Source organism: Muntiacus reevesi, chromosome 22, assembly GCF_963930625.1.
Source record: "Muntiacus reevesi chromosome 22, mMunRee1.1, whole genome shotgun sequence".
Classification (NCBI taxonomy): Eukaryota; Metazoa; Chordata; class Mammalia; order Artiodactyla; family Cervidae; genus Muntiacus; species Muntiacus reevesi.
Genome location: NC_089270.1, coordinates 1387441 through 1399841, shown reverse-complemented (window position 1 = coordinate 1399841; position 12401 = coordinate 1387441). Strand labels below are relative to the sequence as shown.

Here is a 12401-nt window from a genome sequence, read left to right as displayed (position 1 = left end):
CTGCGGTCACGTGGGGGTGCTGCCCTGGGGCATGCTCAGCCTGGAGGGACTGGGTAAAGAGATCCCTGCTACGCCTGATGTGGGCACTGAGAGAGCACGTGTGTGTGTGTATGTGTGTATCCGTATGTATATGTATATGTGTCTGTGTGTGTCTGTGTGTATCGGCACCTAGGCAGGGGGGCTTTCCTCCCCACCCCTCCCCTACTGTCCTGGAGCTGGAACATTCTGAAAATAGGACGACCTGAGGGGCCGTTTGGTGATGAGGCAAGTCGAGGAGCAAGAGAGCCATCCAAGGCCTCTCTGTTCAGAAAAACCTGGATGGAAGGGACTGGAAGCAGTGAAAGGAGGGGCAGGGTGGAGGATACAAAGAGGAGGCCCCCCCTTCAGTTTTGGCTCATTGTCAGGCCCGTGGGCTTCTGGGGTGGGGAAGGGGCACCCCACACCTGCCACAGAGGGCTGCCTGTAAAGGTGGACATTGGAAGAGGCACTTGAATTCTGCATTCCAACTGAAATTAGCCTAGAATCTTAGTCAAAATAGTCACAACTTTGGGTAGAAAATAGGTAGTGAAGTTCATCCAATTCCGATGTGTGCTTTTAGCACCTAAGCTTTATTTTAATGGTGTAAAACCATACATGTGGGTAAGTGAGATTTAATTCCCAAACTTATTGTTTTTTTTTTAGTATTGATTTTAACTCCAGTAATCAGGCTGTGACTGTCTCATATTTAAGGAAACTTTAAAGGTGGGCTGGACCAAGTCTTTTCTTATCAAATCCTTTACAGACAGAAATGAGATTACACGAGAAGATTTAAATTCCATAATTCCATCAGACACACACTAGTTCAATACTCTCAGTCACTAGAGAGGTTTAATTTACACAGATCCCAAATGTGTGCTGATTGAAATATATTCTTTTCCTGCCTTTAACTTCTGATTAAAGCCAGTCTCCTAAGGGTTTCTGCTCAGTCACACTCAGATGACTGTTTAAAGTACAGACCCATGCGGCAGGTTTTGTTGGTTGCTTTTCAATCTCCTCTCTTCCTTCTTCCCTGAGTACAAAACCCTGATTTTTAGTTGGGCCCATTGTTGCCTAACTGAAAGAGGACATTTCTTAGCCTTCCTGGCATCTGGGTATGGCAAGAAGTGGAAGCATCTTGGAGACTTCCAGAAAGTCTCCTTGTAAGAGATGGGCATACACTTCCTCTCTTTTCCATCTTGCTGACTGGACTCAGGAGGTGATGGCAGGAACTTAGGAAGCAATTCTGGACAATGAGGAAACATGCAAAGATGGCGGAAGAGCAAGTTAGAGGAACCCAGATCTCCCTGATGATTTTTGAGGGTGTCATATCTCCCATAATTTCCTCCCCATGGGCCTATTTCTTTGAAACATTAATAACCTTGTCTGAGTCAGGTTTGCATAAAGCTGAACCTAATCCTAACTATTGGGATCATGGTAAAGAATCCACCTGCCAATGCAGGAGACTCGGGTTCGATCCCCAGAGAAGATCACCTGGAGGAGGAAATGACAACCCACTCCAGTATTCTTGCCTGGATAATCCCAAAGACAGAGGAGCTTGGCGGGCTACAGTCCATGGGGTCACAAAGAGTCAGACATGACTGAGCGACTAAGCACAGCACTAGCACTTAACAGATTCTCAGGTTTTTTTAAAATTGTTTTTATGGATCCAAATTAGGGCACGTTTGGGGGAAGTAGTGAATACGGAAGACTATCTTCTTGGAAAATATCTCTTGTTGAAATGATTAAAAAAAAAGCACTGTTAACTTCAGTCAAGAAGTTGGGAAGAAGAGGAGGTTAGCGAAAGCCAGACGGGAAGCGAGAAATAAGGAGCCTGCAGGTCTAGGGAAGTGCAGGTGGGAGGTGCTGGCGCTGAGCCGACGCGCCTTGCCCACTTTCATGCTGTCCTACTCCGCGTACCTGTTAGGCCGCGCCGGTGCTCCGGAACCTCCCTTTTTCGCCACCGACCGCCGCACAGCAGTTGTCAGGGTCGGCGGGCGCGAGGGGATTCGGGAACAGCAGCGAGTCCCACTCTCTGCACTTCTGCTCCGCCTGGACCTCTGCAACCCCTTGGGCAGGAGCGGTGCTGGGATGCAGTTGGACCGTCGTCACCTAGCAACCGCTGCACGCTCCGGGGCCGTGGGCGGGAAGACTACAACCCCCAGAATACAAAGCGCCCGCGGCGGGGCAGAGGTCGCCCCAAGCAAGGGACACGCCCCGCCCCCGCTTCCCGCAATGCCCTTCGGGACTTGTAGTTCTCGGCGCCGCAGGGCGCGCCGGGTGTCCGGCGGGGGAGCGCGCCTCGGGCGGGGCGCGGCGCGGCGCGGCGCGAGGATTGGGCAGCCTCCGCGGCTCGCGGCGGGGCCGGGGGCTCGCAGCGCGTCGGCGCATGTGTGGCGCGGGCGGCGGTGGCCGGTGGAGGCGCGGGGTGTCAGTGAGCGGAGAGGCGCCGGCGCCCCAGTGCCCGGTCAGTCCGCGCGTCTGTCCGCGGGTCCGCGCCGCGCGCCGCTCTCCGAGCATCTTCTGGCCGCGCACCTGCCCCGCGCACCTGCCGCCCGCCCGCCCGGCGCCCCCCGGGTCCGCGCGGGACCCCGGCCCGGCCCGGCCCCGCGTCCGCCCCGCGCCGCAGCCGGGGCCAGGCGCAGCGCTGCGGAGGTGAGGGCCGCCGGGGCCGGGCCGGGCCGGGCCGGCGCGGCGATGATGAACAGGTTCCGAAAGTGGCTGTACAAACCCAAGGTGAGCGCTGCCGGGCAGACCCTCCTCCCGGTCGGGGCCGGCCTCTCCGCGGTGCCGCCGGCACCCCTCCGGCTACTCGGAGGCTTGCAAGCGCGGTCGCCCTCCCCCCCGACTTGCGCGGGTCCCCCCGACCCCCTGGTGCAAACCCCTCCCGCTCTTACCCTCGCACCCGGGTGCACTCGCTGCCGCGCCTGCCGGCTGCCAGAACCGGCCCCTCGCGCTTCCCAGCCGGGTCCTGCGTGTGCCCGGCTCACACCTCGTGGTGGCCGTCCCGCAGCCCGACCAGAGCCCCCCTCTTAATTCTCCTGGGTTCCGGAAAGACCTCTCCAGCCCCCCTCGCTACAGCGGCGATGACTGCTGCGTTACTCTTCGCCCCCTCCCCGTTATCCTGGACCCGAATGTATCTCCCACCCGCCGCCCTGCAATCCGAAACGGACCCTCTCTGCGTTTCCCCCAGGCTCTAGAGCGGCCCCCATATCTGTCTCTTTTCCGGGTCCCGGAAGGACCCTCCTTGCCTGTGTCCGGAGCGGGTCCCCATCCCACTTCCTGAACCAGGACCGATCCGCGGCTGGCCCACTTGGCGTGCGTATCCTTGTCCCGTGCCCACCCGCGTGCGCTGAGCCCAGGGGATGCTCCTGCCCGCCGGCGGAGGGTGAGCGCGCCCGGGGCCGCAGGCTCAGGGGCCGGCGGCGAGCTCTTCCCGGCGCGGCGCCCCTCCCTGGTCGCGGGTCGGGGTCTGGGCAGCGTGCCCCGCGCCGCCCTCGGCGGCTGCGCCAGTCGCACTGCGGGCGCTGCGTCCCTCACCGCTCGCTCCGGGCTCGGGTCCGCTGCGGCCGGAGCTCATCGCGGTTCGGCGGTGCGCCCGAGCCGGGTGCGGGGTCCTGGGCGCACCCTAGACTTCCGGGGGCCTAACGCTGGGGGACCGGCGCCGCGGTAGGGCCGGGGTGCTGGGGTCTCGGCTGGGGGTTGGGGGTTCTTGGTCGGGGTGGACATCTAGGCGCCTCGGACATCCACAGTGGGGCTGAGCGACCCCAGGGTCACCCTCACCCCAAGGCTGACCACTTCTCTGGATCTGGGTTTTCTGCCCCCCTCCCCCGCCGGGGGTGGTCCCTCAGGGGGCGGGGGGCGGTCCTGAAATCTGTGGTCTTCTGGCGCCCGTTTGGGGTCAGCCGCCGTCTGTTGGAGGATGGGCACCCGAGGTCCGGCCGCGAGTTCAGAGACCACAGGGGCTCGTGCGTCATCGCCCGCGGGGTCTCAGAGTTCTCCAGCGATGGGTTGAGGGCTGAGGGTGCCCTGGCCCGCCCCTTGCTCGGCCTTGGCCTCGCCCGGGGGAGGCTCAGGTTCTCTCCTGCCCAGGCGGCTGCAGCCCTGCTCCCACTCATCTTCCCACCTCCCCGTCAGGTCGCAGCTGTGTTGGCCGCGTGCTGGGGGGACCCTGGTGCCTCCCAGCGCTGCCCGTGGTTTGGGGCCTCCCTGCCCTTGGCCGCCTCCCGCCCAGCCCTCTTCCTTCTGCAGTCCCCCCACCCCCACTCCCAGCAGCTGCTCTGATCCTCCTGGTTGGTGCTGTGTAGGTGGCCGGGAGAGGGGAGCCGCCTCTGAACACGATGTCTGTACAAGGAGTGGCTTTTTGTTTGTGTCACTTCTGTCCCCAGTTAAGGAAAAACCAAATAGACTTTCAGAAGGTTACTCTGGGGGTGGACAGCAGAACTGTTTTTCAGTGGGCAGGAGTGAAAAGAGACAACAGATCATAGTAGCATTCTACTATCTCTGCAAACACTTTGTCAAGGATCCTTTTTCCAGGCTGGGCTGGGGAAGAGGCCTTGTTTCCAGGGTTGTTGTTGTTCCACCCCACGGACTGCAGCACGCCAGGTTTCCCTGTCCTTCACCATCTCCCAGACTTTCCAGGATTGCCTGACTAACACATTGTTGGAAGGGACGGAAAAGCAATGTGGACACTCTGCAGTTGTTTAGGGAAAAGTCTAGAAGTGGGAAATGACTCTGCCCTTGAGATTGTGGCCCAGAATTGAGAGTTGAGTCCCTAGTTTTCCCTCTCTGCAGGCAGCTCTGCCCTTCCAAAGCCAGCCCCGGGGCTGGGCAGGGCCAGGTGGAGAGCCGGTGAGTCAGTCTGTCACCAAGGAGAAGAGGCGGGATGTGTTTCTTCTGTTCCCACTCCTTCCCTTAATGTGGTCTCTCGGTCTGTTGTCTGACCCTTGGACTCAAGACATATCTCTATCTGAGATCTTTGTGTTTGCCCCGAGGCCGGTCAGCCTGAGCGTGGCAGTCCTTTGTTGGAGTTGTGTATTTGGGGTTAAATATCTTGATTATTTGAAGGGTTGAAGGAGGTTAGGTCACCCCAGTAGCTTTTCATTTTTCAAACCAAAGCTCCTATTTTGGCCTTAGATTGTGAAACTGACCATGCTTTCCCTCCCTTTGGCACAAGTGAGCAAGAGTCAGTTCTGGGAGGTTTCTGGGCCTGGAAGAGCTGAAGTGTTAAATGCTAGGTGTGGGGAGGTGTGTCTGAGAGAGGTTGCTGCCTGTCCTGAGGGTTTTTTTCCACCGTTGTATTTGGATAGATATGCAATTCAAACTGAATTCTTGATTTAATCCCTGCTTTGGTTTAAAACTGAACACTGAGCTTCTTGTTCATCACAATGCAACGGAAAACATTCTGAAACTAAAAATACTCGTTGTTCTTGTAGTTCTGAAAAGCATTTGGAAATGCTTTAAAATATTCTTATATGACGCTTACAATTTTTGATGTCTGAATCATGAATAGCTACCTAAATTGAATGACAAACCAGACCAACCCGATGTATATAATAGTTATTTGCAGATTCTCATACTTCCTTTTATTTTCTTTCAGGCGGTCTTTTAAGCACAATTGTGGTTTTGCGCCATGGAAGGTGTTTAGGATTTCTAAGTGTCTTTGCTTTTCCTTAGGGAAAAACCTTCCAAGAAAGAGTTAACTCTAAGAATGTGAAATATCTTGGAATAATGGTCTTCATTTTCATCAGAAGTCTCAGTACTTGTGTTTCATGCTGGGTTAGAACGTTCTTCCTGATCCCCGGTGACTGGGCTAAGGGGAGAGGTCCAGGCGCGGGGTGCGGGGCCCTGACCAGGCCCCTCCCGGTCTCCTTGGACGCACTGTGTTTTCCATCCTGGGGAAGAATGGGTTGGTGGGTGGGTGGTGTTGCCAGATGGACGGGATCCCCACGCTTGGCCGTGCACCCCACGAAGAACTCTCTTGTCTGCACCCCCAAACCACATCTAGGGATCATTAACTTTCCTTGTCCCACCCTTCTTTGTGGGGAGGCAGTCCTTGTAAATACGGAGCTTTCCCGAGTGAGTTTATCTAGAAACTTCCTGTCAATATTCTGGGTTCGGTTCAGGGATGAACTGGCCTTTTCCAAGAGAAGCTGAGAAACCTGCTGGGTGTGTGCGCTTTGTGAAAGAGGCCCTTTGCAGAGTTGCACTCTGCCCGCTGCGGGGCTGGGGGTGGGGGGGTTGTGTGCAAAGCTTCCCACCATGGCTATTGACCCAGCCCGGTCTCAGTGGCTAGGACAGGCCTGGGCTTGCGTCTGCATGGCCCCCATTGTCCACGGACACGAGCAGCCACTTGTCCTTGGGGGGCTTCCTCCATGGTGGCCGAGGGTGAGGGGACCCCCACTGGCAGCAATCAGGTTCAGAAGCATGGCGGGAGGGGTCACAGTGGAGGCGAGTGAGGTGAGTCCTGCTGCCCCGGGCTCTGCACGGGAGCGTGACCGTGACCGTGACCGCGGCCGGACGCCCCAGCAGCACCGCCGCGTGCCCCGCTCCGAGCGCAGTGAGGACACGGACGGGCACAGACACGGCTCCAGGGCCTGGGATGTCAGTGCTGACTTCTAGCAGGGCTGCTAACTGGTTCTTTTCCAGCCGATAAATTCTGAGCATCCAGCTGCGGCCGCGGCCATCCTTGGAGCAGCAGGTCTGTCTCCTGGGAGGTGGGGGCGGGGGGAGCCGCTGGAAAGCCAGGCGGTCTGCCCCGGCCAGCGGGGCCCGGGCCGGGAACAGGGCTCCCAAGTCCCGGAAGGATGCTGAGCGGTGCTGAGTCAGAGCGCTGGCCGGGCGCACCTGTCTCATGTCCCTGAGTTCAGAAGGCACCGGGCCCGCCCCCGCCCCCGGCCGCCCCCACAGAACCATCCTTCTGATGCAGGCCAGCCCAGGCACACAGGAGGGCCTGGGAGTCCGCCTGCCAAGGAGGCTTGTAGCACCCACGTCGGGTCTGGTGGGGGACCCAGCAGGCAGCTCTCATCTCACTCCCCAGGCTCCCCTGCCGTTCATCCCTGGCTGGGGCGGGCGGGGGCACGTGGGGGTCGCACACACCCAGCGGGGAGGGGAGAGGCTGAGCCGCAGAGGGGCACTGAGCGTCAATGTCTGTGCCCACTCTGTGCCAGCTCTGAGGTCATCGCTCAGGGCTCTGTGCTTTATCATCAATGCAGCGGCCTGTTTACGGGAAGCATGTGATAACGGTTTCTGTTAAATGGGCGAGTCACAGGCAGGGAGCCTGAAGCTTCGGCTAATTGCTGTCTGGCCCTGCGTCCAGCGGGCGTGGTGGGGTGTGGGCGGGGGTTGGGGGAGGGGCCTGGGCCCCGTGAATGGGAAGTGTGTTGGGTGATTCCGTTCGCCCTTCTGCTGGAAGGCGGGTGACGTCAGCAGGGCCTCTCGCTCAGGCTGCCCGGAATCCCCAGAGCAAAGGCAGGCTGGTCCTCCGCGCATGGAGGTGGCGTGGAGGTGCCCGTGCGTGACTGGGCGGTCATCTGCCGGTTTCGAAGGCAGAGTCTTGTCGGGGCCGATAACCTCGAGCAGCCCCGGCCCTGCGGGGTGCGCCGCGTGGCCAGAGGTGGGCACAGGTGAGCTGATGCCAGTGCAAAGATGAGCGAACGTCTGCAGCGTTGTGGGTGTCGGGATCTCTCCCGTGTTTACCGCCCCTTTGCTGCCTGCCTTGGCTCTTGCGTCTCCACGGTGTTGAAGCCACAGATGGGGTGGCAGGCGCCTCACCACCCGCCCACCCCCCCAGCCCTGCCTGCGGCGGGGGTGATGAGACCGGATAGGTGGTGTTTGAGGGGGCCGTCTCTGCCTGAGGTTCACGGTGATGGCTCAAGAGGCGACCTCTGTCATCGTTGGTGGAGGTCGCAGGCGGGGTCGGAGGTACAGGGTTGAGACGGAGCTGTGCGTGGAGGACTTTACAGGGTCCCGGAGCCCCGCGTGGCTGCCGGTTACTGCTGCCGGGCCATTCACCAGGTGCCCGCCTTCCTTCGGGTGCTCGGCTGCGGGGAGGAGGCCCTGACTTGCTCTCCGGCGTCCTGGGCTCTGGTTACCTTCAGCCTCCCTGGTGGCAGAGACGCTGCCTGCCATTTGAGTACTCCTCCCAGGTGGGAGTCCGGGGGCGTAATTTCAGCCAGTGTGGGCCTCCGTGGGGTCCACGGCATCAGGCCCGACCCCAGACCTCTTGAGCTGTCATCCCATGGATGTGGCCTGAGTCCCTGTTTCCTTGGCTGGAGGTTTAGGACCCAGTAGAGGATCCCAGAGCCGTGGGAAAGGGACGGAGTCGGGCACCAGGGTTGGGCGTGAATGACGGCTTGGGGTAGGCCTCTGAGGCTTAAGGCACCGAGGATTTGGGGGTACTGGTTAACAGTTTGATTATCCTAAGGCAGCCTTTCTCACACGCGAGATTAACTCACTGGAGTCATCACAGGGGCTAGGATTGAACCTCGGTCTGTCTGACCCCAGGCTTGGAGCCCATATGCACCCCATCCTGAGCTGTGCCTTTCCTGCAGGAGTGAGCTGTGACTGTCATCAGTTTTTGCATGGGTCCCACTTGGTGAAACAATTACTTCTGTACTTTTTGCAGTTGGATTGCAAAGAAACTTGGATATTGATGGGCAATTGAAGTGTTTGAAGGAGGAAAACAAAAATGAATGGATTTTTTCACTGATCTGAATAGATTAAGCAAAAGTAGAATAGGGCTTTCATGTTATGGTAATTTATGTAGAGTAGTCGGTTAAGATGAATGGAGTGTTTTTTTCCTTCTTACAGTAAGGATTTTGAAGCTCTTCCATTTCTCATTGTCTGGTGCTGGGTGGGGACAGGGGGTTGTTGTAGACACTTCACAGGGGGCTCTCTTCACGGCTGAGGGGGTGTTTTGAGCTCTGCCTGTTGTTCTTGTTCAATCACCAAGTCATGTCATGTCCAACTCTTTGCAACGCCATGGACTGCAGCACGCCGGGCTTCCCTGACCTTCATCGTCTCCCGGAGCTTGCTCAAACTCATGTCCATTGAGTCGGTGATTCCATCCAACCGTCTCATCCTCTGTAGATCCCCTCTCCTCCTGCCTTCAGTCTTTCCCAGCATCAGAGTCTTTTCCAGTGAGTTAGCGCTTCGAATCAGGTGACCGAAGTACTAGAGCTTCAGCATCAGTCCTTCCAGTGAGCATTCAGGGTTGATTTCCTGTGGGACTGACTGGTTTGATTCAGCTCTGCTTGGGGGCTCTGTAAGTCTCTGCTGAGGTGGTATTTGTTCCAGCCAACTCTTTCCCTTTGACAAACCGCCCCCCAACTATGGGGGTACACTGGCTGGGTTCCTGTTAGCATGCCCACTGTGGGGATGATGTCTGCAGAACAGTTTTTTTTTTTCCTTGCATTTTCAATTTTTGAGTATGTTTTCAACAGCTTTTAGGGATATTACAGTTAGTAAAAAAAAGCCTAAAAGCAGAATCAACTCCTAGATGTCGATACATTTAAGAATTGTGCACCCGCGTTCACAGTAATATGAACAGCCAGAAGGTGGAAACAGCTCAAATGTCCACCAACAGTGAACCAGTAAATAAACTGGGGTTTATGCCCACAATGGAATACTATGCAGCCACGAAAAGGAATGAAGTACCTAGTGCAACATGGGTGAGCCTTGAAACCCGGATGCTGGGTGTAAAGAAGCCGGACCCAAGAGGACAAATAGTGAGTGATTCCGTTTATGTGAAATGTCCAGGGAAGGCAAGTCCACTGAGACAGGAGGTGGATCGGTGGCCACTGGGGTGGGGGTGGGATGAGAAATGATAGCCTGAAGGTACGGGGTTTCTTTGGGAGACGGTGGGACAGCTTTAAAACTGGAGCGTGGATGCACTAAATGCCCCTGGATTGCACGGTTTGAAATGATTCCTTGTAGTTGTATGAATTTCACTTCAACTGAAAAAAAGGTTTGGAGAGTTTTTTTTTAATGAATTGTATTGAGATAATCAAGGAAAAAGGTGTTTTGCAGCTGAACAGAAAGATGCTCGGGCCCACGTTTCTCGGGGGGCTTGGTGTCCTGGGGCCCAGCAGCTTCCGGGTCCCCACGGGCCAGCACCCGTCCAGCTCTCCACTCTGGTGGTGTGGGGGTGGCGGCCATGCGCTCTGGGGGGCGTTCTCCGAGGAGGGGTGAGTGGACCGGGGGTCGGCGGGGAGGGGCAGGGAGCCTGTGGGGCCAGGGCTGGGTCAGACGCTAAGGGCATTGGCGCAGGACCACCTGGGTGCTGTCCCAGAGGCTGCCATCCACAGAGGAGAGTCGAAGGAACGCAGTTTTTTTACCCGAAGACAAAAAGGTGTCCGCCCCCCATCCTTGCTGGAGAGACATGTTCTCCAAAAGCAAAATCAGAGTCAGCAGGAGGGAGTGGGAGGCGAGAAGCAGTCAGATGCGCCAGCGTGGGGGCAGGTGGGGAACCCGGCTCCGGGGCGCGGTCCTGAGAACTGCAGGGACGGGCGACCGGGACTGATGCCCGCTGGCCGGCCGGACGGGACGAGGCCGCCGTGCTGGCCGCCTCCGGGCCGTGAGCTGAGTGTGTGAGCGAGCTCGGATGAGCCCACCTTAGTCACGGACGGGGGAGCTCCAGACCCGGAGAGGGAAGAAAGAGCACAGACGGTGGAGCCCATCCAGCCGCAGCAGGAGAGGGAGGGAGAAGGGAAATGAAAAGCAAGCCACGAAGCTGCAGAAATCGCGGCAAATTCCTCGGAGTTCTGAGCTCTGCGTACGGAGCAGGTGCCTCAGGGCGGCCTGAAGGAGGGTTGTGGGTGGGGGGCTTCTACCCCGGCTGAGAGCAGGCCCAGGGCTAAGTGGCCCGCACAGAGGTGGGGAAGGTGGGCCTGGGAAGTCGGCTCAGCTCCGGGGGGTTTGCCTGCAGGCGGGGTGTTGGGAGGCCTTAGGGAAGGGATGAGGTGGGGCAGGGCTGGGCACAGAGGACGCTGGGCCTCGGCGGGCTGGCCCTTCCGGGCGGCTGGTCCACTGCCCTGGACAGGTGGCCTCCTCAGTGGAAGCCACCCTGGGCGCTGAGGGTGGGCCCCTCGTTCCTGGAGGTGCGTCTGGGCGCGGGACGAGGACCCTCCTGCCCACTCGCTGCCCGCTGCCCAAACCAGGCGCGGGGCCTGGCCCACCCGCCCCCTCTGCCCCCACGCCCCGCCGTGGGCTGCTGGCCGTGGTTGGGGTACGGCCTCTCTAAGGGGCGCTGGAGGGGTCTGGTCGGTCCGCACCAGAGTGCTCCAGATCATTCTAGAGTCCAGGACTGTTGGGGGCACCCCTGCCTCCCCCTGAGGACAACCCCAAGAAAGGAGGGCAAGTGGCAACGTCGAGCGAGACACGTCCCCCGTCTTCCCCGTGCAGGACAGCCTGGGAGGGGCCGGGACACGTGGCTCCGGCCCCAGAGACCCCGACCCAGAGCTGGAGGGCGCGCGGGCTCCCCTCGGCTTTCCCGGCGATGCGCTTAAATCTGGCTTGTTGATGGAGCCTGTTGGTGTTTTTTGTTTTTTGTGACATGTCTTGTTTTTCTAAAACAGTGCGGTGACCTTCATATGACACAGTGTCCAGTTCAGTGCGGTCCCCGGCTCCCCTGGTCTCCAGAATGTTCCCCCGAATCCCTGACGTAGTCACTCCCCCGGCCCAGCCCTGGTAACCCCCAGGCTGCCCGCTGCCCCGTGGATTTGCCTGCTCCGGACGATTGTCTAAGAGGAGACCCACAGCCTGGGGCCTTTCGTCTCTGACTTGCTTCACGTGCGTTTCATCCATGCTGTAACCCTCGTGAGAATTCCCTTTGGGAGGACAGGTCACGCTCCGTCATGCGGCTGGCCCGCCGCTGTCGGTCCATCCATCCCTCCGTGGACTCCAGGCCGTCTCCGCCGCTTGGCCCTTGTGAGGCTGCCGCGAACCTCCGCCGGCGTGTTTCCATGTGGACGTGTGTTTTCGCCCTCCTGGGCAGGGACCAGGATCGGCGTCGCCGGTTGGGCAGCGCGTCTGAGTCTGACTGTGTGAGGGGCTCCTGCGCTCTGTTCCCCGTGAGGGTCTTGACCACCGGAGGGTGGGGGGTCAGGGCCTGGGTGAGCCCCAAGGCATCCAGTCTGGGGATGGAGCGTGCCAGGCCTGGAGAGCGGGGACGTCCCCGTGGCATCCCCCACTTCCCTGTGCCGTCACCCGGGGCAGACTCCTTGAGATCCTGGGCCTGGCGGTCCTCCAAGGGGCTGTGGCCTGTCCCCCACCATGTCCCGAGGCCCGCCGGGAGCCGTGCCCACGTGGCGGGAATCCTCCCGGGACATGCAGAGCACGTGCCAACGCTCCTCGGCATGCCCGCGCCTTCCTCACATGCCGCCTGC

At 59.1% G+C, this 12401-nt stretch overlaps 2 protein-coding genes across 2 annotated transcripts in view; one reads left to right on the top strand and one right to left on the bottom strand.

The window, feature by feature from the left end:
- Positions 1 to 2062, bottom strand: part of CFAP99 (cilia and flagella associated protein 99) — a 35549-nt gene extending 33487 nt beyond the window's left edge. The window contains exon 1 of the mRNA XM_065914471.1: positions 1936 to 2062. The gene's annotated coding sequence lies outside the window, so the exon portion shown is untranslated. The remainder of the gene's footprint in view (positions 1 to 1935) is intronic.
- A 576-nt stretch (positions 2063 to 2638) lies between these two features.
- Positions 2639 to 12401, top strand: part of ZFYVE28 (zinc finger FYVE-type containing 28) — a 93202-nt gene continuing 83439 nt past the window's right edge. The window contains exon 1 of the mRNA XM_065914054.1: positions 2639 to 2751. Coding sequence (XP_065770126.1) covers positions 2713 to 2751 — 39 coding nt within the window. The 5' untranslated portion in view covers positions 2639 to 2712. The remainder of the gene's footprint in view (positions 2752 to 12401) is intronic.